Source organism: Gymnodraco acuticeps, unplaced genomic scaffold, assembly GCF_902827175.1.
Source record: "Gymnodraco acuticeps unplaced genomic scaffold, fGymAcu1.1, whole genome shotgun sequence".
Taxonomy (NCBI): Eukaryota; Metazoa; Chordata; class Actinopteri; order Perciformes; family Bathydraconidae; genus Gymnodraco; species Gymnodraco acuticeps.
The window spans coordinates 34,412-62,389 of NW_022989901.1; the positions used below are offsets into that span (position 1 = coordinate 34,412).

Here is a 27,978-nt window from a genome sequence, read left to right on the forward strand (position 1 = left end):
TTCGTTCTGTCACGGTAGAGCGAAGGAAGCAGGACCCAAATGCAGATTAAACTGATATACCTTTATTTCAAGGATAACGAAAATAGAACTTGGACAGACAGAACACTTACCGGTGAACACAGTCAACAACGAAAGACGAACCGACAAAGACAGACAGAAAAACCAGAACTTAAATACACACAAGACTAATCACACAAACAAGACACAGGTGAGGAGGGAGGAGAAAACACAGGGGCCACAGGTGAACACAATCGGGTAATCAGACACACCAGGGAAACTAACGACAGGGAACCACAGACAGATCCAAATAAGACAAAACACAACGCAGACAGAAAACCAAAAACAGATCTAGACAAGACAAAACACCACAAAGACAGATCGTGACAATTTTGACTGGACGAATGCAAGGGGAGTTGACAGGGGACTCTACCCGCGTTATGAGGCACTATTTTTGGATACATTTTCTCATTTTCCCCCGTTTTGCCTGGTTCTCAACAAAATTACTCTGACAAATGTTGACTCTGGAGGAATGTAAGGGGAGTTGACAGGGGACTCTACCCGCCTTATGAGGCAATATTTTTGGATACTTTTTTACATTTTCTGTACAGCCTGCTCTCTGGGTTCAGAGGTTCACTCTGCCTCTATTTACACCACTTTTCCCAACGTTTTCAAACTCTTTTCCTGGGTAAAATTAGGTCTGTCACTTTGGGTAACCGCACCACTCTCGGACGTCTCCCGAGAGTGGACGTCCATGTCCTCTACCCAGCGAAAAAGTCTAGCGCAACCTCTGGTAAGGGGTCTCTGCTGTTCAGCAGTATTGTATTAAACTCAGGGAGGTGTTTCTCTCACTGGGGAAACGATCAGTGATGTTACCCACTGACTGCAGGCTCTTCCATTCTTCCATCAACTATAGAAGGCCAGCTGGAAATGCAAAGCCACACTTTAGTAATCAACTCTCTAACAGACATATGGGGTTTTACAGAAGAGAGGAAAAGGTAGTGTGTTTTTTATTTTAATGTTTTATGTGATGTTTTTTAGTTTGTAGACTAATGACTGGTATATGATCACATCTGTATGTCAGTATGCTACCAAAAGCAGCTGGTTAGCTTGACTTAGCAAATAGATGGGGGAAAACATTGGTTGGCTTGGTCTGTTTTTTGTTCTTTAATTTTCACACAATTGTTAATTTGAGCAAAGCAAACTTTTATAAATATGAAAATTAGGATCACAAGAGAAACAGACGAGCTGACTCTCCTCCAACATATGGCTTTCTATCCATTATGAATAATCACGCAAACATTACATCTAGTAAAATGATGTTCTCCTCAAATTCATGGGTCTATCACCCAGAGAAGGACTTCTAGCAGCTCTGCAGTCACAGTGCAGAATAAAGTGTTTTGCAAAACAAAACACAAAACTAGCGCTGAGCCTCTGAATTAGCCACGAGCGAAAAAATGCTAACGGCGTTTGCACAGAAAACACGGTATAACACCCGTATTACTTATCATAACTGCACATCCAACATACCGATTAGCATCGTGAGAATACACAGAATCGATAGGTATCTATCTCATCACTCCATGATAAGAACTTGTGGCGCTAGGTATCCAAAACGGGGAATATGTCTGACCTTAGTCGTTGTCTGATAAAAAATTGTCTTCAATGGCATTAAAATGATAAAAACGGTGCTGAAGTTAATCCATAGGTTAATCCAATGTGTCTGTGTCCCTTTGAAATGATTTTTGATAAACCTACTTTTCCGTTTTCAGATTTCAGAGCGTGAGATAGGTTTCGCTCTGGGCAAAACTGCATGCGCATAGCCCCCACTTTGTTTTGGTAACGTTGGTGTGTATGTGGAAATCCCCCTTTGATTATATTGGCTCTAACGGTTAAAAAGAGATGTCAATCATCAATATCGACCAATGGGTTCCAGAGAAACGGCAAAAACGCCCATTTCCACCCAAATCACCTCAGAGGTGGAGTTATTTTTGCTAACTCTCTAAAAAGGTCAAATGTCACTTGTTTTGCATAAATCTTAATACAGGGTACTTATTATATGTTGTACTTTGGATTCCTAAAGCTTTCAGTCTACTAACCCATCATCCAAGGGTAGTTTTCACTATAAGTAAAAATAATTTTTGGACCCTAATGGATTAAAACCCTGTTTAACTCTGATCAGATTTTTAAACCTGGAGTTATTTCTAACAGGAACATTGTTTTCTAAAGTTACATCATGTTTTCTTTATTCAGACTGAGGTGGTGCAGTTTGTCTTCGATCAGCTGTTCTGCTCTGGCCTCAGCTCTGAAGTCCAACATCCATCTGAGAGTTCTGGACCTGAGTTACAACGATCTGCAAGATTCAGGAGTGAAGCTGCTGAGAGATCTTCTGGAGAGTCCAGACTGCAGACTGGAGACCCTCAGGTCAGTAAGGGGCAGAGGTGTATTAAACACAGGGAGGTGTTTCTCTCACTGGGGAATCACAACAGATCAGTGATGTTACCCACTGTGTCAGGGCTGGGGGGAAATAGGACCAAAATGCAGTGAAAGGACTAAAAGGTCAGGTAACAAAAATTGAGCTTTATTTCCCAAAGCTGAATGACAAAAGAAAACAAGGAGCAACTTAACATACCAAAACCGGGGGAGTACGAGGAAGGATCAGGACACAAAACCTCAGGAGCAAACATGGAGCGTGACAGTGGTAGCATGGACAAGAGCAAAGACACTAACAGGTATCATAGACGAGAAACGACGACGAACAGACATGGAGCACAGGACAAGACAAGACTAGTCCTCCAACTCATACGACTATATAGGCCGATTGTTCATGCCCTCATTACGACCCAGAGACACGTTTTAAAGTGGTGCACTAGAGGTGCTCTAGTGGTCGTGTAAGAAACAACATGCTCCCGGCCCGTTCATTCACAAATAACCCTCTCTGTAAAATCCTAAATTGTAGGATAGTTTGTCCATTAAAACGCTTTTTGATTAGATTTCTGGCGAGAAGTGTATATTGTACTTTTAGAATCCACGTCCAGTCGATATGTAGGATCTATAGTTTGATAGATATTACGAAGATGATTTGAGGTATGCGGCAGCCTCCATGTAAAGTTACGGGTTGAAAACAGTATTTCCGGTCTCGACGTTTTCATAATAAAACGTTTTGATAGGCTAAAACATCGATTGTTTTAGCCGCAATGCATGTTGGGATATGGTGTTTATAAGATATGAAATCGGAAAAACATTTTTTAAAAATAAAATAATACTTAATTCCGAGTGTTCTTGCTTTTCTCTTTGGAAGTCATCACATAACGGCATTGCAATACACGGTTCGGCTGCATTAAATATTACATATCTGCCGTAGTTCTCTATTTATAGAGCCCTGATCAGAAGACCTTTTGACAAACTGTAAGAAATGCCGCCAAAACTGAATATGTGATCATAAATATATTAGCAATTCAACAACATCTTCCATTTCTTTTCACACAATACGTCTCCTTGCAGTATCAACACTAATTCGGCTGACTTTTATATTTAATCCAATTGGTAGATAGGCTGTATTTACACCATAACGGTGCACAGCTGATAGAAAGGGATTTGTTTGTAGTTTTTAAAGATATTATTCAATCAATCAATGTTTATTTATATAGCCCAATATCACAAATGTTACATTTGTCTCAGTGGACTTCACAGTTTGTACAACATATCAGTATGACAATACGACACCCTCTGTCCTTAGACCCTCTGTCCTTAGACCCTCTGTCCTTAGACCCTCACATAGTACATGGAAAAACTTCCGGAGAAAAGCCACAGTTTAAAGGGAACATGGGAGAAACCTCAGGGAGAGCAACAGAGGAGGGATCCCTCTCCCAGGACGGACAGACGTGCAATAGATGCCGTGTGTAAATTGAAAAGATAATACATTTGCAACATAGGTAGTCCAAATGTTTGGAAATGCATGTGTGTATAATAGGAAGATGAATCCACGAGGATATCCATCCAGGACCTATGATCCAGGACCACAGCCACGACTCAAGATCCAGGGCTCGCGATGCAGGACAGAGGAGCGCAGGATCATCCATGACTCCGGATCCTGGCGTATATAGACACCAAAAAGAAAGACATTTGGGGAAGCTGGGTTAATCGGAACATGAGAGTACACAGGTATAGACAGAGAGAAGGAAGAAGTAAGATGTCCCCCGACAAACTAAGCCTATATCAGCAAAACTAGGGCTGAATCTAATCAGCCCTAACTATAAGCTTTATCAAAAAGGAAGGTCTTAAGCGCACTCTTAAAAACGGATAGGGTGTCTGCCGCCCGAACACAAACTGGAAGCTGATTCCACAAATGTGGAGCTTGATAAGAAAAGGCTCTGGCTCCCATTGTACTTTTAGAGACTCTAGGAACAACCAACAACCCTGCATTCTTGGAACGCAATGCCCTAGTACAGGGGTGGCCAACCAGTCAGAGGTTAAGAGCCACATTTTTTCTATGTTACTGCAAAGAGCCACATCAAACACACAGTCACTGATACCGCTTGTTTCAGTTTTTTGTTTTCTGGAGACAAGATTTCAACCACGTCACTGATGCATTTTTGTGGCATTGGGATATATTTTTTTTAAATCCTCTGGAGCAGAGAGAGGAGCTGTGGATTATTGTTATTGATTAATGCATCAGTGTTTCTTAGGGTCAAAAACACTAAACTCACAACTTCAAATGAAAGCGTTTAGTTTATTTAATAAAAGAGCACATGTTCAATGTTAAAAGTGACAGTAGTTATAGATTATTTGCAATTTGGTGCTATATATATATTTAAAAAAAAAATTATATATATTTTTTAAACACCTTGAATTTCAGGGGGGGGGCGCGGGACTCCGTTGGCGAGGTGCAGCGCCCCTCCAAGACAATGGTAGGGGAAACACTGGATAATGTTTAATCAACGATAGGTTTTCCCCCCCTCAAAGGTGATTGGTTCCCTGCATCGCAGGTATTATTGTGATTGGCTCTTGGGCCACATCAAAATTATACGCGCTGTCATCCTCTCATACTGACACCACACATACACAACATACATAACACGGGACGAAAGTAACGGAGCGATTTTATCCGAGCCCAAACAACTTTGACCGGCCAAATTACGTCAGAATTATCAGCATTCAATACTTAACAGACCTACTAAATATCAGGTTTAACTGTCAGGAGTAGCTAGTGCTGTCACGATACCAACATTTTGGTTTCGATACCAAGTCAAGAATTGCGATTCCGATTCTTTTTCGATACTTTTCTTTAAAAAAGGGAAACAGTCTTAAATGTAATTATTCTGCTTTATTTCACACCAGAACCATAACCATAACACACACTTTTAAACAATGAGAACAATAAATAAAATAACTGACAAGAATTCGTATTAAATACAATTAATACATGTCTTACAGACAGGCCTCGTGGTGTCCGTAGGCTTGCCCTCACTGTCAGAGATATAGCTAAAATACTTCCAAATTTCGCTTCTGGCGTCTTTTTTGTCAACAAGCCGAGACGCAGCGGTCGCTGCACTCCCACTTGCAGCCATGCTTCTCGTTTTCTCACATGCTCTGGCAGCTAGCGCATGCACGAGAGAGGGGAGGCACTTAGAGCGTGCTTGAGAGGGGAGGCACTTGAGCGTGCTTGAGAGGGGAGGGACTGCAGGCACGGCTGCAGTGCAGGGAGTGGAAGCAGAGCGCTGAACACACACGGCTCTTATTAAAGTACTTTTCCCCGTCATTCTTAAAGTACCGATACTAATGAAACGGAGGAATCGTAACGTTTTTAACGGCAGGGTATCGCGGTACCTTTCAAGTATCGGTACACCGTGCAACACTAGTCAGGAGTCAGTGTCTCTCCCCCAAACTTACACATATAAAATTCGATATGAACTGAAGAGCCGCATGAAACTAGGCAAAGAGCCGCATGCGGCTCGAGAGCCTCGGGTTGGCCACCCCTGCCCAATGAGTTATTTAAGGTAAGATGGCGCCTGCCCATTAAGTGCTTTGTAGGCGAGAAGAAGAATTTGAAATTCTATCCTGTTTTCTATAGGGAGCCAGTATAAAGCTCTTCTGACCTTAGCTGTCATTATTTACTACCTTTCCAACTCCTCATGCAGTTGACTGTTACAGGTCTATACAGGTTCATGGTACAATGCATAAGCTTCAAATCGAGAGACTGAAACTGTATTTTCCTTTACCGTTCTGTTTTCATTTCACAATAAAGTTAATAGTCATGTGTGTGATATGTTTTATTAACTACACCACTGGTTTTTTAACCCACGCCGCCTAGTGGTTAAAGCACGTTATTGAATGTTGTTGTTGAATACGTTTTATTTGATGAAAACATTTAAATATTAAGAGTAGCCTACATACAAAATGTGGGGAAAGTAGAAGGCATGATAGATATATAGAATAGAAAATATCAAGAAGATACTGTAGTGATCTCTACAATAAAACAGTTTAGTGCAGGACGTCCAAAGATATTAACAGGAGGATGTGCAAAACAGACAAACTAATAAGGCTTTATTTAAACATTAAAGAATACTTTAAGTTAAGGTCTTCTTTTGAATAAGAATTAAACGTTGGGGTTATCCACAGATAAATATGAAGTCTGACAAAGTACTTAACGTCCAATATATTGCATAGTTTATTTTGAAACTTGACAATCACCTTCCCTGAATTTGACTCAGGTGTAACTAAAGTCTGATTTAAGGGTTGTTTATATTTCACATCATTAATCAGAATCTGCAAAGTAACTAAAATAAATGTCGTGGAGTAAAAATACCAGGTTAACCTCTGAATTGTAGTGGAATAGAACAAAGTAGTATGCTGCTGTAACAAAAACATTTCCCAACTTGTGATCAATAAAGTATATCTTATCTTAAGATGATCGATGGCTACTGCCATATTTGCAAAATGTGCCTCTGAACCTTGACAAGTGCATGTTTCAGGCTTATCAATGAACAACAGGAGGGGTCACATACATAAGACCAGCTGTTAAGTAAAGCTCTTCTGACCTTAGCTGTCATGTGGGTATATTAATTCACCCATTTATTAATTATATGTTTTACATTTGATTACACCACTGTTTCGTATCCCCTAAACCTCCAGGGTGTACACCATTTAATACTGGCAACTTCTAATTGTGGGAGGGGGGGGGGGGCTGGACCCGTCTAATTCCAGTTTTGGAAAGTCTGCCGTGGTTCCATTCCATTTCATAGAGCTGTTTGACACTCAGCGTAACCTTGTCGCTGTTACGGTGAGTGAAGCAAGCAGGACCCAAATGCAGATAACGCTGAAAAAAGCCTTATTTCAAGGATACAAATAAAAATAACTTCGACAAAACAGAACTCTCACCGGGTGAACTCATTCACAAACAAAGACGAACCAACACTGAACACAGGACGAGACCAGACTAAATACAGGGAGGAGGTAATCACAAGACGAGAAACAGCCGGGCAGGGGAGGAGAACCGCAAAACTAGGGCCACCAGGGTGGGTGGAGGGGGTCTGGAGGGGGGTCTGGAGGACGGGTCTTGGGCTGACAGCCCAGGAGCACAGTGGAGACCCGGAAGGGATCTCGGGCTGGACGGCCCGGGGGCAAGGCAGAAGCCGAGAAGGGGGACTCGGGCGGACGGCCCGGGGGCAAGGCAGAGTCCAAGGTGGGGGTCTCGGGCGGACGGCCCGGGGGCAAGGCAGAGTCCAAGGTGGGGGTCTCGGGCGGACGGCCCGGGGCAAGGCAGAGTCCATGGTGGGCGAAGGCCACAGCGGGCGAACTCAGGGGGGCCGAGCATGAGGGCGAAGGCAGCGGCAGGAAGAGTCAGGGGGCCGGGTTCGAGGGCGAAAGACCACGGCTCTCAGTGGGCCGGGCTCGAGGTGCGAAGACCGCGGCTCTCAGGGGGCCGGGCTCGAGGGCGAAGACCAGACAGCTCCGGAGGCCGGGCAGGAAAGCGCTGACGGGACAGCTCCGGAGGCCGGGCAGGACCCGGTGTCGGCCGGACAGGAACCGGAGCCGGTGGGACAGCTTCGGCAGGATCCCCCACAGAAGAGGACCAGGAGTTGGCAGGACCCACGGCGACACAGGTGATGCGGGACCCTCCAACGGAACAAGACATGGGATTGGCAGGACCCCCGGCAGAAGAGTCGTCGGTTGGACCCCAACGGGACAGGACACAGGGTTGGCAGGACCCCCCGGCAGGAGAGTAGTCGGCGGGACCCCCCAACGGGGCAGGACATGGAGCTGGCAGGAACCCCAGCGGAACCTCCAACGGCACAGGACATAGGGTTGGCAGGACCCCCGGCAGGAGAGTAGTCGGCCGGTACGCCGACAGGATACGGGGTGGTGCTGGCGTCGGCCGGAGACGAGGGGCTAGAGTCGAAACCATGGCTGCTGGGGCCAGGACTGAGGCTGGAACCATGGCTGCTGGGGCCAGAACAGGGGCCGGAACCATGGCTGCTGCGGCCAGAACTGGGGCTGGAACCATGGCTGCTGGGGCCAGAACTGGGGCCGGAACCATGGCTGCTGGGGCCTGTACTGGAGCCGGAATCATGGCTGCTGGGGCCAGAACTGGGGCTGGAACCATGGCTGCTGGGGCCAGAACTGGGGCCGGAACCATGGCTGCTGGGGCCAGAACTGGGGCTGGAACCATGGCTGCTGGGGCCTGTACTGGAGCCTAAAGCATGGCTTCTGTGGCTAGGGCTGGACCTGCGACTCCTTCTCTTAGGAGCCTTTTGGAGGTCCACGGAGCCTCCAAAAGGCTCCTAAGAGAGTTCCGGCTCTTGGACAGGAGCAGAAACTGGGGCAGAAGCAAGGGTTGACTCCAGACGGAACACACCAAGGCGTATGGTGTCAGGTTGGGAATTGGGAGGCAGGGAGCTATCATGCCTTGGGCTAGCAGGCCGGGAATCACACACCGAGAGGAAGTCCAAAATCCAGCCAGGTAAGAATTTAACTAAACCTGGTTTCTACGTCGCCCTCTGGTGCGCCTCAGCCAGAGCAGCCTCTCGCTGCTGAACTCCGGACGCTCCCCTCCATCGATCAGAGCAGTAAGCCAGAGAAAAGGAAAAATCCAATAATTCCTGCTCAAATGGATCTGCTGGGCCCATCCTTGGTTGGTTCATACTGTTACGGTGAGTGAAGCAAGCAGGACCCAAATGCAGATAATGCTGAAAAAAGCCTTTATTTCAAGGATAAAAATAACTTGGACAAAACAGAACTCTCACCGGTGAACTCATTCACAAACAAAAGACGAACCAACACTGAACACAGGACGAGACCAGACTAAATATAGGGAGGGGTAATCACAAGATGAGAAACAGCCGGGCAGGGGAGGAGAAACACAAGGGCCACAGGTGAACACAATCAGACAATTAGACACACCAGGGAAACTAACGACAGGGGAAAAACACAGGAAGAAGGACCAGACAATATACAAGGAGGAAAATACCCATAACCAGACATACAAAACTACAAACGTGACATAACATGAGAATCCTGACAGTCGCACTGCCACTCCAACATCCAATCACAGGGCTTGATGACTAATCACGGGGTTTGTAAAGCAAGGCGGATGTTGTAGTCCCAAATGATAGCTGGGGATTCTGGGTAGTGTAGTGCCTTCGGAAACTGTAGTGTCTAAAACTATTTGTTTCTCTGAATCAAAGGTTAAAAATACAAAAGCATTGTACACAATTTAAACCAATCAATATTGTGTAATTAACAAGGATAAACTGATGTTTCTTAGTGGATGAGTAATGCAGATATCACTGTGTAATCATTTGACAGTGAGGGGAATATATCCGGTTTCATTATGAAAACTTCGAGACCGGAAAAACTGTTTTCACCCACGCTAACTTTACATGGAAGCTGCATACACGTTATCCTGGCAAGATCTCAAATCATCTTCGTAATATCTATCAAACTATAGATCCTACACATCGACTGGACGTGGATTCTAAGAGTACAATATACACTTCTCGCCAGAAATCGAATCAAAAAGCGTTTTAATGGCCAAACTATTCCACAATTTAGGATTTTCCAGAGAGGGTTATTTGTGAATAAACGTCCCTCCGGAGCGTTTGCAATGAACGGGCCGGGAGCATGTTGTTTCTTACACGACCACTAGAGCACCTCTAGTGGTCGTGTAAGAAACAACATGCACTTTGGGTCGTAATAAGGGCTTGAACAATCGGCCTATATGGTCGTTTTTTGTCGGAGGACAGGCTGCTAAATACACAGAAGGGTAATCGACAAGACACAGCTGGGCAGGGGAGACAGAAACACAAGGGCAACAGGTGAACACAATCAGACACACTAGGGAAACTAACGACAGGAAGGCAAACACAGGAAGTAGGACCGGACAGGAGGAAAACATTTCAAAATAAAAAGGTGGAAAATGAAAACAACAATCCAAAACCATGACACACTGACTGCAGGCTCTTTCATTCTTCCACAAACTATAGAAGGCCAGCTGGAAATGCAAAGCAAAACTTTAGTAATCAGCTCTCTAACAGACATGTGGGGTTTTACAGAAGAGTGGGAAAGGTAGTGTGTTTTTGATGGGATGTTTTTAGTTTCTAATCACTGTTACTTCCTGTGATGCAGCAGAGAGCTGTGGCAGTCAGTCGTAGTGTTTGCAGAGAAGATATGATGGGATGTAAAGCATGAGATCAGGACTTTGAAGCTGACTCAAAGAACAAACACTTATTTTAACCTGGATCTCAAACTGTTGGGTTGTGTTCATCCCTAGTGTGTATTGACTTTGACCGTCTAGTCATTGTTGGTGATTTTAACATCCATGTTGACAACCCCCAGGACAGAGGGGCTAAAGAACTGTTTTGTGTTCTTGATAGCTATGGACTGACTCAGCATGTGACGGAGCCCACGCACAATAAGGGGCACACTCTGGACTTAATTATCTCAAAGGGTCTGAATATCTCTGAGGTTGTGGTGACTGATGTTGCACTCTCTGACCATTCCTGTGTTTTCTTTGAGAGCTCTATCTGTTCACAAAAATGTTCAAAAAGAGGTAACCACAAAGCGATATTTAACTAAAGATACTAGGGAAATGTTTACTCAGAATCTTTCTTCCACACTTGCCCCTGCTAACATCTCAGTAAATGAGCTAGTAGATCATTTTAATTCATATAAAAATGTTATAGATGCCATTGCTCCAACTAAGGTAAAGGAAGTGACTGGGAATAAAATATCTCCATGGAGAAAGGCCATGAGCGTGAAAACAGAAAAAAGAGAATGTCGAAAAGCTGAACGCAGGTGGCGAAAAACAAATCTCCAGGTTCACTTTGAAATCTATAAAGAGAGACTTGGCCTTTATAATTTGGAATTGAAAAACGCACGACAATCGTTCTTCTCTGACATCATTACCAAAAACAAAAACAACGCACGCGCCTTGTTTGCTACCGTCGACAGACTGACTAACCCCCCAGTGTCAGTAGCCTCTGAATTTCTATCCACCAGGGCGTGCAATGATTTTGCCTTTTTCACTGACAACATTCAGAACATCAGACAAGCAGTCAGTGCCTCTGCATCAGGAACAGCGAATGTGTTGTCTCTGTGTCCACCTAACATCAATTCAAACACCATGACACAATTCCATCAGATTAATGATAAAAACCTAGAGGACATTATACAACTTCTGAAATCCTCCTCCTGCTGCCTTGATATTATTCCAACAGGATTTTTCAAAGATGTTTTTTGTTGCATGGCCTCAGATCTACTTCATATAGTAAACAAATCTCTTCACTCAGGTGTTTTTCCACAGGCCCTGAAAACTGCAGTCATTAAACCGCTCTAAAAAAGAATAATCTAGATGCTTCAGTAATGAACAATTACAGGCCCATATCAAACCTGCCATTTCGAGGTAAAATCATTGAAAAAGTTGTTTTTCAACAGTTGAGTAATTTCTTGCATTTAAATAACTGTTTGGATGTGTTCCAGTCAGGCTTTCGTCCAAACCACAGCACTGAGACTGCTCTTGTAAAGGTCTTTAATGACATCCACTTAAACACAGACAGTGGCAGAACTTCAGTGTTAGTATTATTAGATCTCAGTGCTGCGTTTGACACTGTTGACCACAGCATATTACTAGACCGACTGGAAAACTGGGTGGGACTTTCGGAAACAGTTCTGAATTGGTTTGAATCCTACTTAAAGGACAGAAACAACTTTGTTTCTATAGGTAAATACACATCTGAGTTGACAAATATGACATGTGGGGTACCTCAAGGCTCCATCTTGGGGCCTCTTCTCTTTAACATCTACATGCTACCACTGGCTCAGATAATGAAGAACAACAAAATAAGTTACCATAGCTATGCAGATGACACACACATTTACATAACAATTTCACCAGGAGACTATGCTCCAATTCAAACACTGAGTAAGTGCATTGAACAAATCAATGACTGGATGTGTCAGAACTTTCTCCAATTAAACAAAGATAAAACTGAGGTAATGGTCTTTGGAGCCAAGTCAGAACGTATAAAAGTTAGCGCTGAGCTTCAGTCTGCAATGTTCAAAACAACAGATAGAGCCAGAAATCTAGGTGTAGTCATGGACTCTGACCTGAGTTTCAACAGTCACATTAAAACAGTTACTAAATCAGCCTACTATCACCTAAAGAATATATCTAGGGTTAAAAGACTAATGTCACAGCAGGATTTGGAAAAACTTGTCCATGCTTTTATCTTCAGTAGACTCGACTACTGCAATGGTGTCTTCACAGGTCTCACTAAAAAATCTATTAGGAAGCTGCAGCTGATTCAGAACGCCGCTGCTCGAGTCCTCACTAACACTAAGAAAGTGGATCACTCCTGTTCTGAAGTCTTTACACTGGCTTCCTGTGTGTCAAAGAATAGATTTCTAAATACTGCTGCTGGTTTATAAAGCACTGAATGGTTTAGGCCCAAAATACATTTCTGACCTCCTGCTAAATGATGAAGCATCCAGATCTCTCAGGTCTTCAGGGACTGGTCAGCTTTCTGTCCCCAGAGTCAGAACTAAACATGGAGAAGCAGCGTTCAGTTATTATGCTCCAAAGATCTGGAACAAACTCCCAGAAACCTGCAGGTCCGCTGCAACTCTGACTACTTTTAAATCCAGGCTGAAGACTTTTCTTTTTGTCGCTGCTTTTAATTGAACTCTTCATATCTTAAACTGCACTGTAACTTTTATCCATGTATTTTTTCTTTTAATGTTTATTTTATTAGCTTTTCTTTTTAATGACTGATTTTAAATGCCATTTTCTTAATGTCACTAAATGTAAACTATTTTTTGTAAAGCACTTTGAATTGCCTTGTGTTGAAAAGTGCTATATAAATAAACTTGCCTTGCCTTGCCTTGTCTTACAGGATCGGATATTATGACGAGCCGATCAGAGCCAAGATCTGGAAGACCTGTGAGTACTGAAACCATGTCCTCCATTCATCAACTCTTTAATGGAGCATGAGCTCAGAGGAAAACAACACTCTGGTTTCTCTCTCTTCATCATTCTGGCTGTTTCTCTCCATGTTTTATCATCATCATTATTCTCTCTCTCTCTCTCCCTCTCCTCTCAGGTGACAGGAAGTGAAGACACACAGAAAGGTGAGAGGTCGCACCGTGTGAACTGTATTTATTGAGGTGTCACTACAGAATCAAATGTAGTTATTGCTCAGTGTTTTCTGGGATTCAAGACAAATCTGCAGCTCAGGTTTGATTTGTTCACAGTTTATTTATTACGGGGCGAGTTTGAGACGTAGAGGAGCATGGAGGCATTTTGGAAAATATGAAAGAAGGCTGCAGCTGAGACTTCCTGTTGGCTGTCCTCAATATGAAAGGAACAACAACAATCAATTGTACTTACAGCTTTTCTTAAGAACAAAGATGTGTCACCATAACTCTGCAAACGCTTCATCAGATTTAGGATCCAGTTTTTTGCCAATTACATTTCTCACATTGAAGGAATTCTCTTTGGTGTGTTTGTCACAAAGAGAAGAAACCTGAAAATACATTTTAAATGAAGAAATATATGTAATTATATATCAGTTCATCTGCTGTGATCAATGTCTCACGCTCTGCTGTGATTGGCTGGTACTACAGTCACATGTTAACTCGTTAATAATCCTTTGGAAATGGACAGCGAACTCAGAGGTTCCCAGTGATCTGAATATTTAGCTTTGGTCTTTGGATGTTCTGTTATTGTAGTTTGTGTTCGTTGAGCTGGAGTTGAACTTTATTAACTCTGTTTCATAACTCCAGGCTCCAGTGTTCTTCTCACCTGAACACACACCTGGATCTTCATACAGCTGATCCTCTAACACGACCAAACACTACTTTAATAATATCTTTATATAACCATCCTTCTTTCATGTCATGCCATGTTTGCACACGTCTGCACAGCCCTCCAATTTAAAATACAACTCTCTGTAGTTTTACATATATTATCATATTTACATAAGTGTTGTAGCTTTTAAGGTTCTTTGTGTATTTACATTTAAATATGGTGTAAATATTTGTCTAATTCTTTTTTTAATGGTAAATAGTTCCTTAAAAATACTCATTTTTATTATCTTTATATATGTAACCTTCCATTGCAACTTATGTTGTTCATGTTGGCACCACCAGACACTAAATCTACTTCCTTGTGTGTGTAAACGGACCTGGAAATAAAGGTGGTTCTGATGAGGGACTGCATTCAGAAGAACCTCTGCTCTACAGTAAACTAACCTAGGATGGTGTCAGCCTAACATAAACATGACTGCGTTCAGATAACAGGTTCAACCAGCAGGGATTCTGAACCAGAGGCCTTTAAATACTCAGATAGAGTACAAGTACATCAACATGGTACTTTAGTACAGTACATGAGTATATATACTTAGTTCCTTCACACCACTGTCTGTATATACAGTACACAGAGGTGAGAGCAGATCAGAGAGTATTAATCCAGTGAGAACAAATACTCTCCTCTATCAGTTGAAGAAGGTCGTCTACAATCTACTGTTGGTTTTATAACCAAAGTATTTCCCTGTTTCTCTTCCAGGTCCCAGAGGGTTACCCGTTGACCCGTGTCCATCTCAAAATGGTCCGCAGGCATCCCATAATCCTGCGTTTGGATGGAGACGTTCTCCGTGTAGTCAGAGCACTGGGTTCTCTTGGAGATGCTCTCAAAGTCTTTGAGGACAAAGTCAGAAAAAGCCAAGAAGAAGAAATGTGTTGAGCTCTTCTTTGTGTTCATCACCCCGGGTTCATTAATGTCCAATCAAATGTTCCCGTTGATTTGTAACTCTTCTAAAGGAGCTCTGCCTGGTGTCATTGAAACTGTGCTAAAGCTGTGTGTGCCTGTAGTCTTTATGAAATGTGATCAGATGTTGTTGAAACCTTTAAGATGTGTTCTCTTCAGAACTGCTACAGGATGTGGATTTTGTAAATTGTGTAATCTTTAAAATTAGTTTGATACATGCTTCTTAGTTAACATGAAGCTGTCTTTGGCTGTTTTCTGCTGTAACAAATGTAAACGTCCCCTCTGGGACGAATAAAGGTTTTATGATTCTGTGAAGTCTTTCAAATGAAATGCATGAGCAGCTGTGCAGAGTGGATTTACTTTATTGACGGGTGTCCATGTATAGAAATACCTAATTTTGAGTTATTTAGACACAATTAACACCTATAGTTTCATGTCTTGTTACATCATCATATCATATTTGTTAAGTGTTATTATGGGAGAATTACTTTTCTTGTGGTACTCCTGCCTTATTAGGCCCATATTGACCACAGCATATTAAGACCAAAACTCATGTACAACAACTTCCTTACTTGCAATAAATAAGCACTAGGTCAGGGGTACTCAAATACAAATCTTAAAGGTCCAAAATAAATGTTTCAATAAGACAAAGGTCCGTTTATTACGGTCATTCAAACTTTTAAACAATTGCAACAAGATTCTTAACACGAGGTTGCAAAACAAAAATAATCTGTATGCAGCAGTTTTCATTGTTATTGTGTCTGTGCTTGACGCCTCAGAGTCGCAGTGTAAGAGCTGCACAGTTAGGAATAAAGGCAGCTGCACCCTCTTTCATTCAGCATTCCCATTATTGCTTTATAAATGTCTTCCCCCTTGTGTGTCCACTGAGGTTCGTCAGGCCCAACACATCTTCAACAAACTCCCCCTTTGCCTCATCATAAAAACTCACAAACACCAGCAACTGAGCATTGTCAGTGGTGTCAGTGGACTCACCCACAGCTAAGGAAATGCACTGTGCATTTTTTATTCCATCACAAAGCTGATGAATCAAATCACCAGCCAGTATTTATGTTCTTCTGGTTGCTGTGCAATCTGAGAGGGGATTTGCTTGATTTGACCTGTTATTTCCTCTTTTTGTTTGCCTTCAACATGGTCTCCATCACTTCAGTCATGCATTCTTTTATACTGCAGTTATTATCCAGTGGAAAGTCCTTACCTACTGGCCTAGTTAAATGGTGGTGGTGGTTACTTTTTTTTGGCTGGGCAGTGTAGTTTTAAACACCGTCTTATTTGACTTTCTCAGGACTTAAAACAGTTTTTTGGGGGCAGACCGCCTCAAAGAAAACAATATATTTACACACGTAAGGTCATCATCTTAATAGTTTTGTATGCTCATCCGTGAGCAGAGCATCAAGTTGACATGTCTATTACAGCTGAATGCGGCGATTACCATCTTGTTCAGCAAAACGCCTCACAAACGTATTAAGATCAACAGCTTCAGTGCGTTTTGATTCAATGCTGAGTACAGCCAAACTGACAGTCTCTTCTCTGTCATTGTAGACCGCAAATACCTCATTCCTTCAGCGCTTGGGTCCGAATGCTTCTCGTTTTGCGCCGTCCAGTTAAAAATGAAATCGCCGCCAAATCGTATGTCCAAGATCGCGCCAGGACCGGGGGAGGGGTTACATGACGTGCATCTTGTGCTGCATTCACTTGCACTCGGACATTAGAGACTTTCTCTCATAAATGTCCGATGAGCCACAACTTTTCTTTCAAAACAAAGCTGCCAACTGGGGTGGCAGCTGGGGTGGCAAGGCCTATTTTTAGGGTGTCAGTTGCCACCCCGGTAGGTGAAACTAGGCTACTAGCTACAGTACAGATGGAACTAGATGAGCTGTTAACTCTCGCTCTGAATTTTTTTTAATTTAATTCTCGCTCTGAGTTAGACAGGTTGAAAGAGACACACACATTTTTCCCACCCGCAGTCCGCGAAGACCCGCCCTACTGTGCCTCTGATTCGCAGATTGTTTGGGGGGAAAAAACGCTGACTGGATGCTGAATGTGATTGGACCCAAAGCGTTGACACACACAGGTGGAACACAGTGGAACAGTCAGACATGCAGAGCGCTGTTTGCAGTGGACATAGCGGAGAATTTTTGACTCGTTGCGAATGCGTTGTGGCGATGTCTCACATATAATACAGAGAGATCATACATATGAAAAGTATAATTTGCTCAGAGTCCGGAGACAGTGGTGGTTCGGTCCGGATCCGGACCGGAGTCCGTAGTTTGAGGATGCCTGCACTAGGTGATGTTAGCTGTTAGCTTCATTAATTATCCAAGCAGAACCGTGCTATGCTAACAGCTAACATGAACTAGCTCTCCTGAAAATGTAGCCTGGATTTTTTATGTACAGTTCAGCGTTTACAGGGATTATGTGGGATATGTTCACTGCATTAACAATCCCTTTTACTAGTGTTGCGTTTCTATCTCTGAAGAACCAGCACCTTACAGTGGTCGAGAGGTTTGTGTGCCCTGATGAACCTGGGGGCTGTGTTGACTGGTAGGGTCTCCCATGGCAAATTGGTCTCAGAAAAGGGGCCAGACTAAGATTGGTTCAAAGACCTCATGAAAGACGACACAAGAAGTGAGGATACCTGGCCCGGGGCCCGGGGAACCCTTCTGGAGCCAGGCCCAGAAGGAGGACTCGTCGGCGAGCGTGGAAACAGCGATGGGGTCGGGTGCGCTGCCAGAAGGGTGGCAGTGAAAGCAGAGGGTCTCGACGGACCAGACCCAGGCGACAGAAGCTGGCTTTGGGGACGTGGAACATCACCTCTCTGGGGGGGAAGGAGTTTGTGCGGGAGGTGGAGCATTACCAGTTGGATCTGGTTGGGCTCACCGCTACGCACAGCGTCGGCTCTGGAACCATACTTCTGGATAGGGGTTGGACTCTATTCTTCTCCGGAGTTTCCATGGTGTGAGGCGCCGGGCGGGTGTGGGGATACTCACAAGCCCCCGGTTGGGTGCCTCTTTGTTGGAGTTTACCCCAGTGGACGAGAGGGTCGTCTCCCTACGCCTGCGGATTATGCACCAAACAGCAGTTCAGAGTATACGGCCTTCTTGGAGACCCTGGAAAGAGTCCTGTATGGGGCTCCTGAAGGGGACTCTTTAATCTTGCTGGGAGACTTCAACGCACATGTGGGCAATGATCGAGACACTTGGAGGGGCGTGATTGGGAGGAACGGCTCCCCTGATCTGAACCGGAGTGGTGGTTTGTTACTGGACTTCTGTGCTAGTCATGGATTGGCCATAACAAACACCATGTTCGAACATAAGGATGCTCATAAGTGTATGTGGTACCAGAGCACCCTGGGCAGAAGGTCCATCATCGATTTTGTTAACGTATCATCGGACTTGAGGCCGTATGTTTTGGACACTCGGGTAAAGAGAGGGGTGGAGTTGTTAACTGATCACCATCGAGCGGTACTGCAGTCGCTTTACCGCACCGTTGTGACGAAAAGGGAGCTGAGCCAGAAGGCAAAGCTCTCTGTCTACCGTTCCATTTCCGTTCCTACCCTCAACTATGGTTATGAAGGATGGGTCATGACCGAAACAACGAGATCGCGGATACAAGCGGCCGAGATGGGTTTTCTCCGCAGGGTGGCTGGTGTCTCCCTTAGGGATAAGGTGAGAAGTCCAGTCATCCGGGAGGGACTCGGAGTTGAGCCGCTCCTCCTTCGCGTCGAAAGGAGCCAGTTGAGGTGGTTCGGGCACCTAGTTAGGATGCCACCTGGGCGCCTCCCTAGGGAGGTGTTCCAGGCACGTCCAGCTGGGAAGAGACCAAGGGGTAGACCTAGGACCAGGTGGAGGAATTATATCTCTTCGCTGGCCTGGGAGCGCCTTGGGACCCCCCAGTCAGAGCTGGTTGATGAGGGGAAAGGAACGTTTGGGGCTCTCTGCTGGAACTGCTACCCCCAAGACCCGACCACGGATAAGCGGGAGAAGATGGATGGATGGATGCGTTTCTATCATTTGAGGTAGGAGTAGCTGAAAATAATACAAGAAGCTTCTCATCAAATTAACAGCATTTATTAACAAGATGATACGATAATTTAGTTTGTTTATTTGGGATTGACAGCATGATTAAAGCAAGGCTCTGTTTATGATCACATTATGTCTTGTGAATGAAAGAAGTGAGTGGTCAATCAATCAGAGGTTGATTCATCATTTCATATCTTCCTTTAAGATCAGATAAAACTGTTTTGTGACCAGAAGGGGATTTTTGTGTCCCAGCATAACAGATAAATGTCACATTGGCTTTCAGAACATATTATATGGCCAGACAAATTCCCCCAATAAAACACATAACAGTAGATATATTGATTATTCTCACTCTAGCTTATGTGGTATTTTGTGATGCATGGACTTTAAATGGGCAACATAAACAGAGACAGATGGGATGCAACGTGTCTGGATTAAATAGAGAGAAAGACAAACGCTGATCCAACTACTTGTCAAGATCTAGAAATTATTTCACATTAATTTCAACATCTGTGTAGTAATCCAGACTCACCAGCTCACACACTAAAGGGGGAACTATTGATGAAGAAGGTTCAATAATCTCCATTTCTTGTATTTCTAAAATGTATAAATACAAACTACATACAAGTTGTGAAAATTGCAGTAAATGTCTTCTCTGTCATTTTGCAAAGTAACCTTGTGGAAGTATGTTTGACACCTCTGGTCTAAAGTGAACATAAACAGGTAGAGACAGATGGGATGCAACGTGTCCGGAGTAAATAGAGAGGAAGACAAACGATGAGGCTTTGTGGTGAGCGGGAACAAAACAGAGTGGCAGGTCGGAGGTTTATCTCAGCCCCTCAGGAAATGACTTCTCTGTTTGGCTGACTGAGAGCCAGCGAGCCGGAGGGAAACCATCCCGCTGCTCCTCTGGAGACACAGCAGCAACAGAGAGGGATTTACTCAGCAGCTGAAACACAAACACACACTCTCAGGACTGTGGATTTCACAATTAAAAGATCTTTTATATCATATCTCGTAGAGAATGACCCCTGATTGGTGGATTCTGGAGTCCTTCAGCGAGGTGCAAGCTGCCAAAGCTTAAAAAACTCACACTGTGCCAGGCTGTGAAGGCATCCTCAACGAGGCGTTCAGGAACCTTAAACCGTGCCTGTTTTCAAGCTTCCATACTTACTTTAAACCCATTTACATCCATGTGCTGCACGGTTTGTTCCGTTTACATATTCCTACATGCTTTACAATAAAGGACAACCTTCGTCTATTTAACTCAGTCTTCATTCAAACAGGAGTTAAGGACTGACAGACATCACAAAGACACTTTTAAGCATCAATTCTTCACTGACATACTTTCTCTCTTTTCCCTTTCCTGGGGCCAGACCTCCGATCACCCCCAATTCCTTTGGTTGAAATCAGTATATTTAAACACATCATGAGTATAATATAATTCACTGTCGCAAAACCCTTGGCTGATACTACAGCTCAGTGAGGTAAAGGACTCTGAGTGTTTAGATAGTTCACTTTAGTCTAAGTTCAAACGGTTTGGTCACAATTTATGTCAACACATATTTCCAAGGCACTCCTTTATAATTATTGGGATAAACAGGTTTGAAATCATTCCAATGTATACTATAGGACAGTAACCAAAAATATCCTTTAAAACTGGAGATAAAAAAAAAATGCATAAATAAATAAATGTTAAGGTAAAATAAGATATGAATGAACAACACAAATAAAATAAGTTACATTCATTTGTTATTGGCTATGGTAGGTTATTGGTTATGTTCACATACTTATTTGATTACATCCACTTTTCTAAGATGACAACAGAGACTTTCGACCCAAACCCAGCTGTTGACTTGTGGATGCAAGCAGCTAATCACAGACTCAACCAGAGAGGAAGAAGTAGGCCTACATCATCAGCTACCATGTCTGACAGAGAGGAAGACAGTGAGGAGAACAGTCAGGAGGGGAGTGATGACAGCTTGTAGGATTACTGGTCGTGCTAATGTTGTCTTGTGTTCACCTCTGCATGTGTGTTCTGTGTTCACCTCTGCATGTGTGTTCTGTGTTCACCTCTGCATGTGTGTTCTGTGTTCACCTCTGCATGTGTGTTCTGTGTTCACCTCTGCATGTGTGTTCAGTGTTCACCTCTGCATGTGTGTTCTGTGTTCACCTCTGCATGTGTGTTCTGTGTTCACCTCTGCATGTGTGTTCTGTGTTCACCTCTGCATGTGTGTTCTGTGTTCACCTCTGCATGTGTGTTCTGTGTTCACCTCTGCATGTGTGTTCTGTGTTCACCTCTGTATGTGTGTGTTCTGTGTTCACCTCTGCATGTGTGTGTTCTGTGTTCACCTCTGCATGTGTGTTCTGTGTTCACCTCTGCATGTTCTGTGTTCGCCTCTGCATGTGTGTTCAGTGTTCACCTCTGCATGTGTGTTCTGTGTTCACCTCTGTGTGTGTGTTCTGTGTTCACCTCTGCATGTTCTGTGTTCACCTCTGCATGTGTGTTCTGTGTTCACCTCTGCATGTTCTGTGTTCACCTCTGCATGTGTGTTCTGTGTTCACCTCTGCATGTGTGTTCAGTGTTCACCTCTGCATGTGTGTTCTGTGTTCACCTCTGCATGTGTGTTCTGTGTTCACCTCTGTGTGTGTGTTCTGTGTTCACCTCTGCATGTGTGTTCTGTGTTCTCCTCTGCATGTTCTGTGTTCGCCTCTGCATGTGTGTTCTGTGTTCACCTCTGCATGTGTGTTCTGTGTTCACCTCTGCATGTTCTGTGTTCACCTCTGCATGTGTGTTCTGTGTTCACCTCTGCATGTGTGTTCTGTGTTCACCTCTGCATGTGTGTTCTGTGTTCACCTCTGCATGTGTGTTCTGTGTTCACCTCTGCATGTGTGTTCAGTGTTCACCTCTGCATGTGTGTTCTGTGTTCACCTCTGCATGTGTGTTCTGTGTTCACCTCTGCATGTGTGTTCTGTGTTCACCTCTGCATGTGTGTTCTGTGTTCACCTCTGCATGTGTGTTCTGTGTTCACCTCTGCATGTGTGTTCTGTGTTCACCTCTGCATGTGTGTTCTGTGTTCACCTCTGCATGTGTGTTCTGTGTTCACCTCTGCATGTGTGTTCTGTGTTCACCTCTGCGTGTGTGTTCTGTGTTCACCTCTGTGTGTGTTCTGTGTTCACCTCTGCATGTGTGTTCTGTGTTCACCTCTGCATGTGTGTTCTGTGTTCACCTCTGCATGTGTGTTCTGTGTTCACCTCTGCATGTGTGTTCAGTGTTCACCTCTGCATGTGTGTTCTGTGTTCACCTCTGCATGTGTGTTCTGTGTTCACCTCTGCATGTGTGTTCTGTGTTCACCTCTGCATGTGCGTTCAGTGCTGTGTGTCTGGAAAATAAAGTCAAGACCCCCTCAAAAGTTACAGTTTATTTCATTTTAAGGATGAGCACCAAGCAACATCTCCAGGTGCTCCTTTGAGAACCAGGGCAAAAAAGTTATGTGCACCCCTGCTAATAGGCTATAGCCCATGTGAAACAATGTAGCCTGTTTTTGAGTCATTTTAAGTTGATTTAATTAAACAGTCAAACGTTACATTGGTGGTCCGTGGATTATTTATTATCAAGTTGATTGAAGTTTGCGTAGCCCATACATGCTCGGGAAATCTGTTGACATGAACATGATCCATCGGGACGTTTCATGTAAATGTAGACCTGTGGCACCACCCCGTGTGCAACAGATTTTCTCTTTATAATAGGCCTATATCTGTGCTGTTGCTATTAATGCACGGATCAGCATTTCTATTTCTATCAACACGTAATGTTGTATCGATGTATCGGGACTTCCTGCAACAACACCACAACGTTATCGTGATTCTGATTAACATTATCAAAGATGTTCTATTGAGAAGACGATCACTATGTGACAAAAGTTTTCAAAACCGTTTCTAGTCTTCGGTATTTCCAGACAAGAGGCTGAAATCAATCTGACTAACTGCTGTCTGTGCAATTTACTCCGCGCGAGTTGGTGGACTTTATTTTGCTTACTTTAACATCATTTTTCATGGTGGGGCTAAGCCATTTCTTGGTATGGCTGTAGCCCATACCCTGGCGCCGCCAATGGCTGGCATGCATTCACCAATGGGTAATGTTTAGATGGATTTGAGGAACTTCCCCTCAATTCTTTTGGCTCTAACGGTTGAAACGAGGTGTCAATCATCAAAATCTACGATGGGTTCCAGAGATAGGGCAAATCCACCCAAATGACCCCAGAAGTGTTTTGTTTTTGCTAAATCTCTCTAAAAAGGTCAAATTTCACTTGTTTTGCATCAATCTGGATACAGGGTACTTCTTATATGTTGTACTTTGGATTCATAAAGCTTTTAGTCTACTATCCCATCACTCAAGGTGGTTTTCACTATAAGTGATGGGTTATTTTTGGACGCTCGGACACAATCATTTACATTTTTTTACTATCTTCATTTACTTTGACATGGTTGCTAATAGATCCCCCTTAAACTGCACACTGGCCCTTTAAGCCTCCATCTGAACTGGACCTTAACAGGAAGCAATCGATAGCACGGCCTCGAAAATGTAGAAACTTTTTCAGTGTGACTCAGCATCTTCTTTCTTTGGCTCTTCTGTATTTATTCATCAACGAGGTGCTCCAGTTTAACAGTGTGTGTCTCACGCTGTGTGTTGGTCAGCACTGAGCGGATCTGTCTGTTGATGAAGCTCAGCGTGATGTGCAGCAGCTGCTCGGAAACCCACTGCGCCACACACTCCTGTTTCCGTTCATTACAGTCGGTCTGCAACCAAGAGATAAAGCATTGGAGAAACATTAAACCCAAAGTCTCTTTCCGGTGCAAAACAAACCCATTATTGAGTAAAATGTGTTTAAATTAAAGGTGATTATGTAGATTTAATCTGTAAAATTATTCTGCAGAACTTTTAGTGCTTTCTATGTTTTGACAGTGTTTTTTTAGGTTTTTTACCAAAAAATACAATCCATAAAACCGACATTTAAATACCTTTCTTCATTCTTAGATTCATGAAATCAATGCTTTTTAAGGACGTTTTAAGATCCACAGAAATCCTGGGCTATTAATGCCACTAAAAAGCAATTTGGAAATAAAATAATAATACAATTATTTGTACTGAAAAAGGTCAAATGGCACTGATGGTATCCAAATGTGCCAAAATGTGCCCAAAGGTCAGTCCGCCTGGACTAATTTTAGCTAAACCTCTCTAAAAAGGTCAAATTGTCCTTGTTTTGACTCAATCTTGATACAGGGTACTTATTATATGTTATACTTTGGATTCCTAAAGCTTTTAGTCTACCTTATCCAAGGGTGGGTTTCACTATAAGTAATGTTTTTTTTAATTTACCTTTTTATACTATGTTCCATCTGAATTTACTCTGACACAGAAACATCTATATTGATTCTGACACTTCTACATCCAACTCACAGATGTAACCTTAATTTGATAAAATAAATTATTCATGTAACCCTTTTAGAAGTTAAGTTATAGTCATTTGTTTTGGGCATAGCATTTTCGAGCCTGAAACCTGAAAAACAGGCTCAGGGCTTAACAGGTTAACTATGATATGTTTGCATTATTACATTCAAATATAGTACCAGTACCGCAAGTGTGAATGGATTGAAAGATTGAATGGACTTCACTTTCAAGATGCACAAAACTGGACAATAAATGGATTGTATTATTCCGCATCTGATAAAAACCTACTGATTCATCATTATTCAAAACAGTAAAGCGACGCGTCAACCATCTCCTCCCCGGGAGTTAAGCCACCTTGAAGCATTGGGCAAAAGCTCAAACAGTGCATCTGACACCACATTGTCCCTGTGCCAGCAGGACTCAACGCATCAACTGCTGGCTGTGGTTAAACATCTGGGAAAGGGAGATAAGTGGATGGTGGTCGGTGTAAACCACCAGCAGCAGCAGCGTTGAACTGGAGCCAACATACAGCTCAACGTTTTGCAGGGATAGGAGTCAGGGTCTCCGTCTCCATGGTGCAGTCGTTCAGCTGGTGGCGCTTAAACTGTATCGACTGTGTCTTTGTTGCATGTTCACACAACCATACACACACACTGAGAACTGACCCCCGTGTTTGTTTAGGTTCGTTAAGTCCTTTGGTTTTGTTATTTTGTAAATAAAGGGGATCGTTCGGGCTTATTCACTGTTGTCTCATGACATTCTACACCTTCCCTTTAAACCGCATGTTCAATCAATCAGTCAACGTTTATTTATGAAGCCCAATATCACATATTTTACATTTGTTCGAGTGGACTTTAAAGTTTGAATAGAATATGACTCCCTCTGTCCTACATTACTACAACTGAGACCCCTCAGTTAATGAGAGAAAAGGAACCATGACAAAGCGTCCACGACTCGTAATCCAGTGATTTCCTGATATAGAATATATATTTGATTTGATTAAATTATATTGGATGGATCTGGTGTTTTCTACATTTGCCTTGAAACTGAGAGTTACTTTTAGTTCATGTTTAAAAGTTTCCATTTTTCTCCCGGAGTGAAACTTTTCTATCTGTGAATAAAAAGCTGAATCTCCATTGATGCATAACATTAAATCATTTTCTGGGATGAAATGAAGAATCACAAAGTAATGAAGAACTTTCTCCAAAGCATTAAACCAGTTCATCTTAATCACAGCATGGGAGTTATTGCTTGTCTGTAAAAACCTCTGTTATTGGATTATTGTCTAATCTCACGTGTCCAAACATATTTGATCAAAGGCGACATATTTTATTCACGCAAAGCAGCTTTGATATTTTAGAGCTCAGGAACATGAAATACTATAGATTTGGAACCCGTTGCGTATATCTCCGGGTGCAAAAAAAACCTCTCTCATCCCTTGACTAACGGTTCACAGAAGTCACGGTTCGGTTCATACCTCGGTTTGGGGGTCACGGTTCGGTACAACAAGGAAGAGCAAAGAAAAGTCCCAAATGCATAATGTTTTTTTGCTGTTATGTATTTTTAACAGTAGTGCAAGTTTTAGTATGAAAATAAGGAACTCTAACATTTGGAATCATTAACTGTATTACACAGTTAAAAACAAAACAAACCACACACCACACACACACACACACACACACACACACACACACACACACACACACACACACACACACACACACACACACACACACACACACACACACACACACACACACACACACACACACACACACACACACACACACACACACACACACACACACACACACACACACACACACACACTTTATAATGGCTGATGTCAAACTAAAAGGTTCAATAAGCTGAACAACTAAAAATAATTTCTTGAAAATATTAAAATAAATAATAAGAAAGTGTTTCAATCACAATCAATAAAAGGCAATACAGAACTGTATAACATCTAATGTCAAAATATAAAATAAATACAATGATAAATATAAAACTAAATAAAAATCTGTACCTTTAGGAGCACTGTCTAACATGTGTAATTAACTTGTGAGTGTGTGAGGCCATTATGCCTAAATACAAGTACTCAAGCTTTACTCTATTTTCATGTTGTTCTTCAGAAAGATGAGTTAGTCTACGTTGTCAGCAGTGAGGGCAGATCTGTTGGCGGTAACTATGTCACCTGCCGTCGAGGAAACCCTCTCGCTGGGGGCTGAGACTGACTCGGATGTGATTGAGCATGTTTGACGTGTTACCATTAGCATACCGCACCACTGTCGAACAACGCCGACACACCGTCCTCGTCCGATCCACAACTCGCACCCCATCATTGTTGTAGTCCACAGGGAACCCGAAATGTTCCCACACACCTGATTCAAAAGAAGCAGGTGGGTTCTAGCTCCTGTGTGTTGTTTGAACTCGCCATAGCTACTAACTGTTCTTCTTGTGTTTTGTTCTTGTTCTTCATTTGTTATTTACGGGCGGCTGGCTTTTAGGCGCAATACCGCCCCCTGGATTATATATAGTGTAATACTGCCCTGAGTGACAGACTTTTTTCCCACTCGTGTGACTTCATGTGCCGAACCGTGACGTCCGAACCGTGACGGTACAGGACGAATACGGATACCGTTACACCCCTAAAAGATATACAATTTTAATGTGTTATTTAATGCGTAGAAATCTGCAAGGCTTCCAAACATTTGAGCATAAACTGAATTCATTAAAGTGGTTTCATCAGGTGAGAGAACTCGGGGTTTGAAGCGTGGTTAAAAGAAGCGTGGAGGTTCAGATGTGGATCAATGTCTTATTAAAGCTCTTTGATAGCATCGGTTGGAGTTGTTCATGTTTTAATATTGACCACAGGATCGACCCGCAGAGTGCAGATGAGTTAGAGAGGAATTGATCTGCTCTCTGCAGCAATTAAAAAAGCCTGCATTGATTCAGCGCCATCTGCAGTGTTGCTCGGGAACAGAGAGCGACATGAGACCGATAACAAGTATTCATAACGTCTCCCCACAAGATCAAAAGACTCTTACTTCCACTATCTCTGCTCTCAGTCTCGCTCAGTATCAACGTGTCTCTTCTTCCTCTCTGAGCCCGGCAGCGTCTCCCGGATGCTAAATGTCCACAGGATAATGACTCTGAGTCCAGTCGATGATGAGGAGGGATCTATACAGTGTCTTTGTTCCCTCAGGGGGTTCAAGTCTCACTGGGGA

The 27,978-nt window shown here is 43.1% G+C and overlaps 1 protein-coding gene and 1 long non-coding RNA gene across 3 annotated transcripts in view; one reads left to right on the forward strand and one right to left on the reverse strand.

Annotated features, from left to right (window-relative positions):
* Window positions 1-15,570, forward strand: part of LOC117540303 (protein NLRC3-like) — a 35,053-nt gene extending 19,483 nt beyond the window's left edge. For both annotated transcript variants that reach the window (XM_034206913.1, XM_034206922.1), the window contains exons 7-10: window positions 2,251-2,421; window positions 13,389-13,435; window positions 13,596-13,623; window positions 15,059-15,570. In XM_034206913.1, the coding sequence (XP_034062804.1) occupies window positions 2,251-2,421; window positions 13,389-13,435; window positions 13,596-13,609 (232 nt within the window). In that variant the 3' untranslated portion in view covers window positions 13,610-13,623; window positions 15,059-15,570. The remainder of the gene's footprint in view (window positions 1-2,250; window positions 2,422-13,388; window positions 13,436-13,595; window positions 13,624-15,058) is intronic.
* Window positions 15,571-19,331: 3,761 nt separating this feature from the next.
* LOC117540296 lies at window positions 19,332-27,104 on the reverse strand. The gene is made up of 2 exons (XR_004568148.1): window positions 27,019-27,104; window positions 19,332-20,248 (listed from the first exon to the last, which is right to left on the reverse strand). It is a non-coding gene; the product is annotated as an uncharacterized LOC117540296 (long non-coding RNA).
* Window positions 27,105-27,978: the final 874 nt, after the last annotated feature.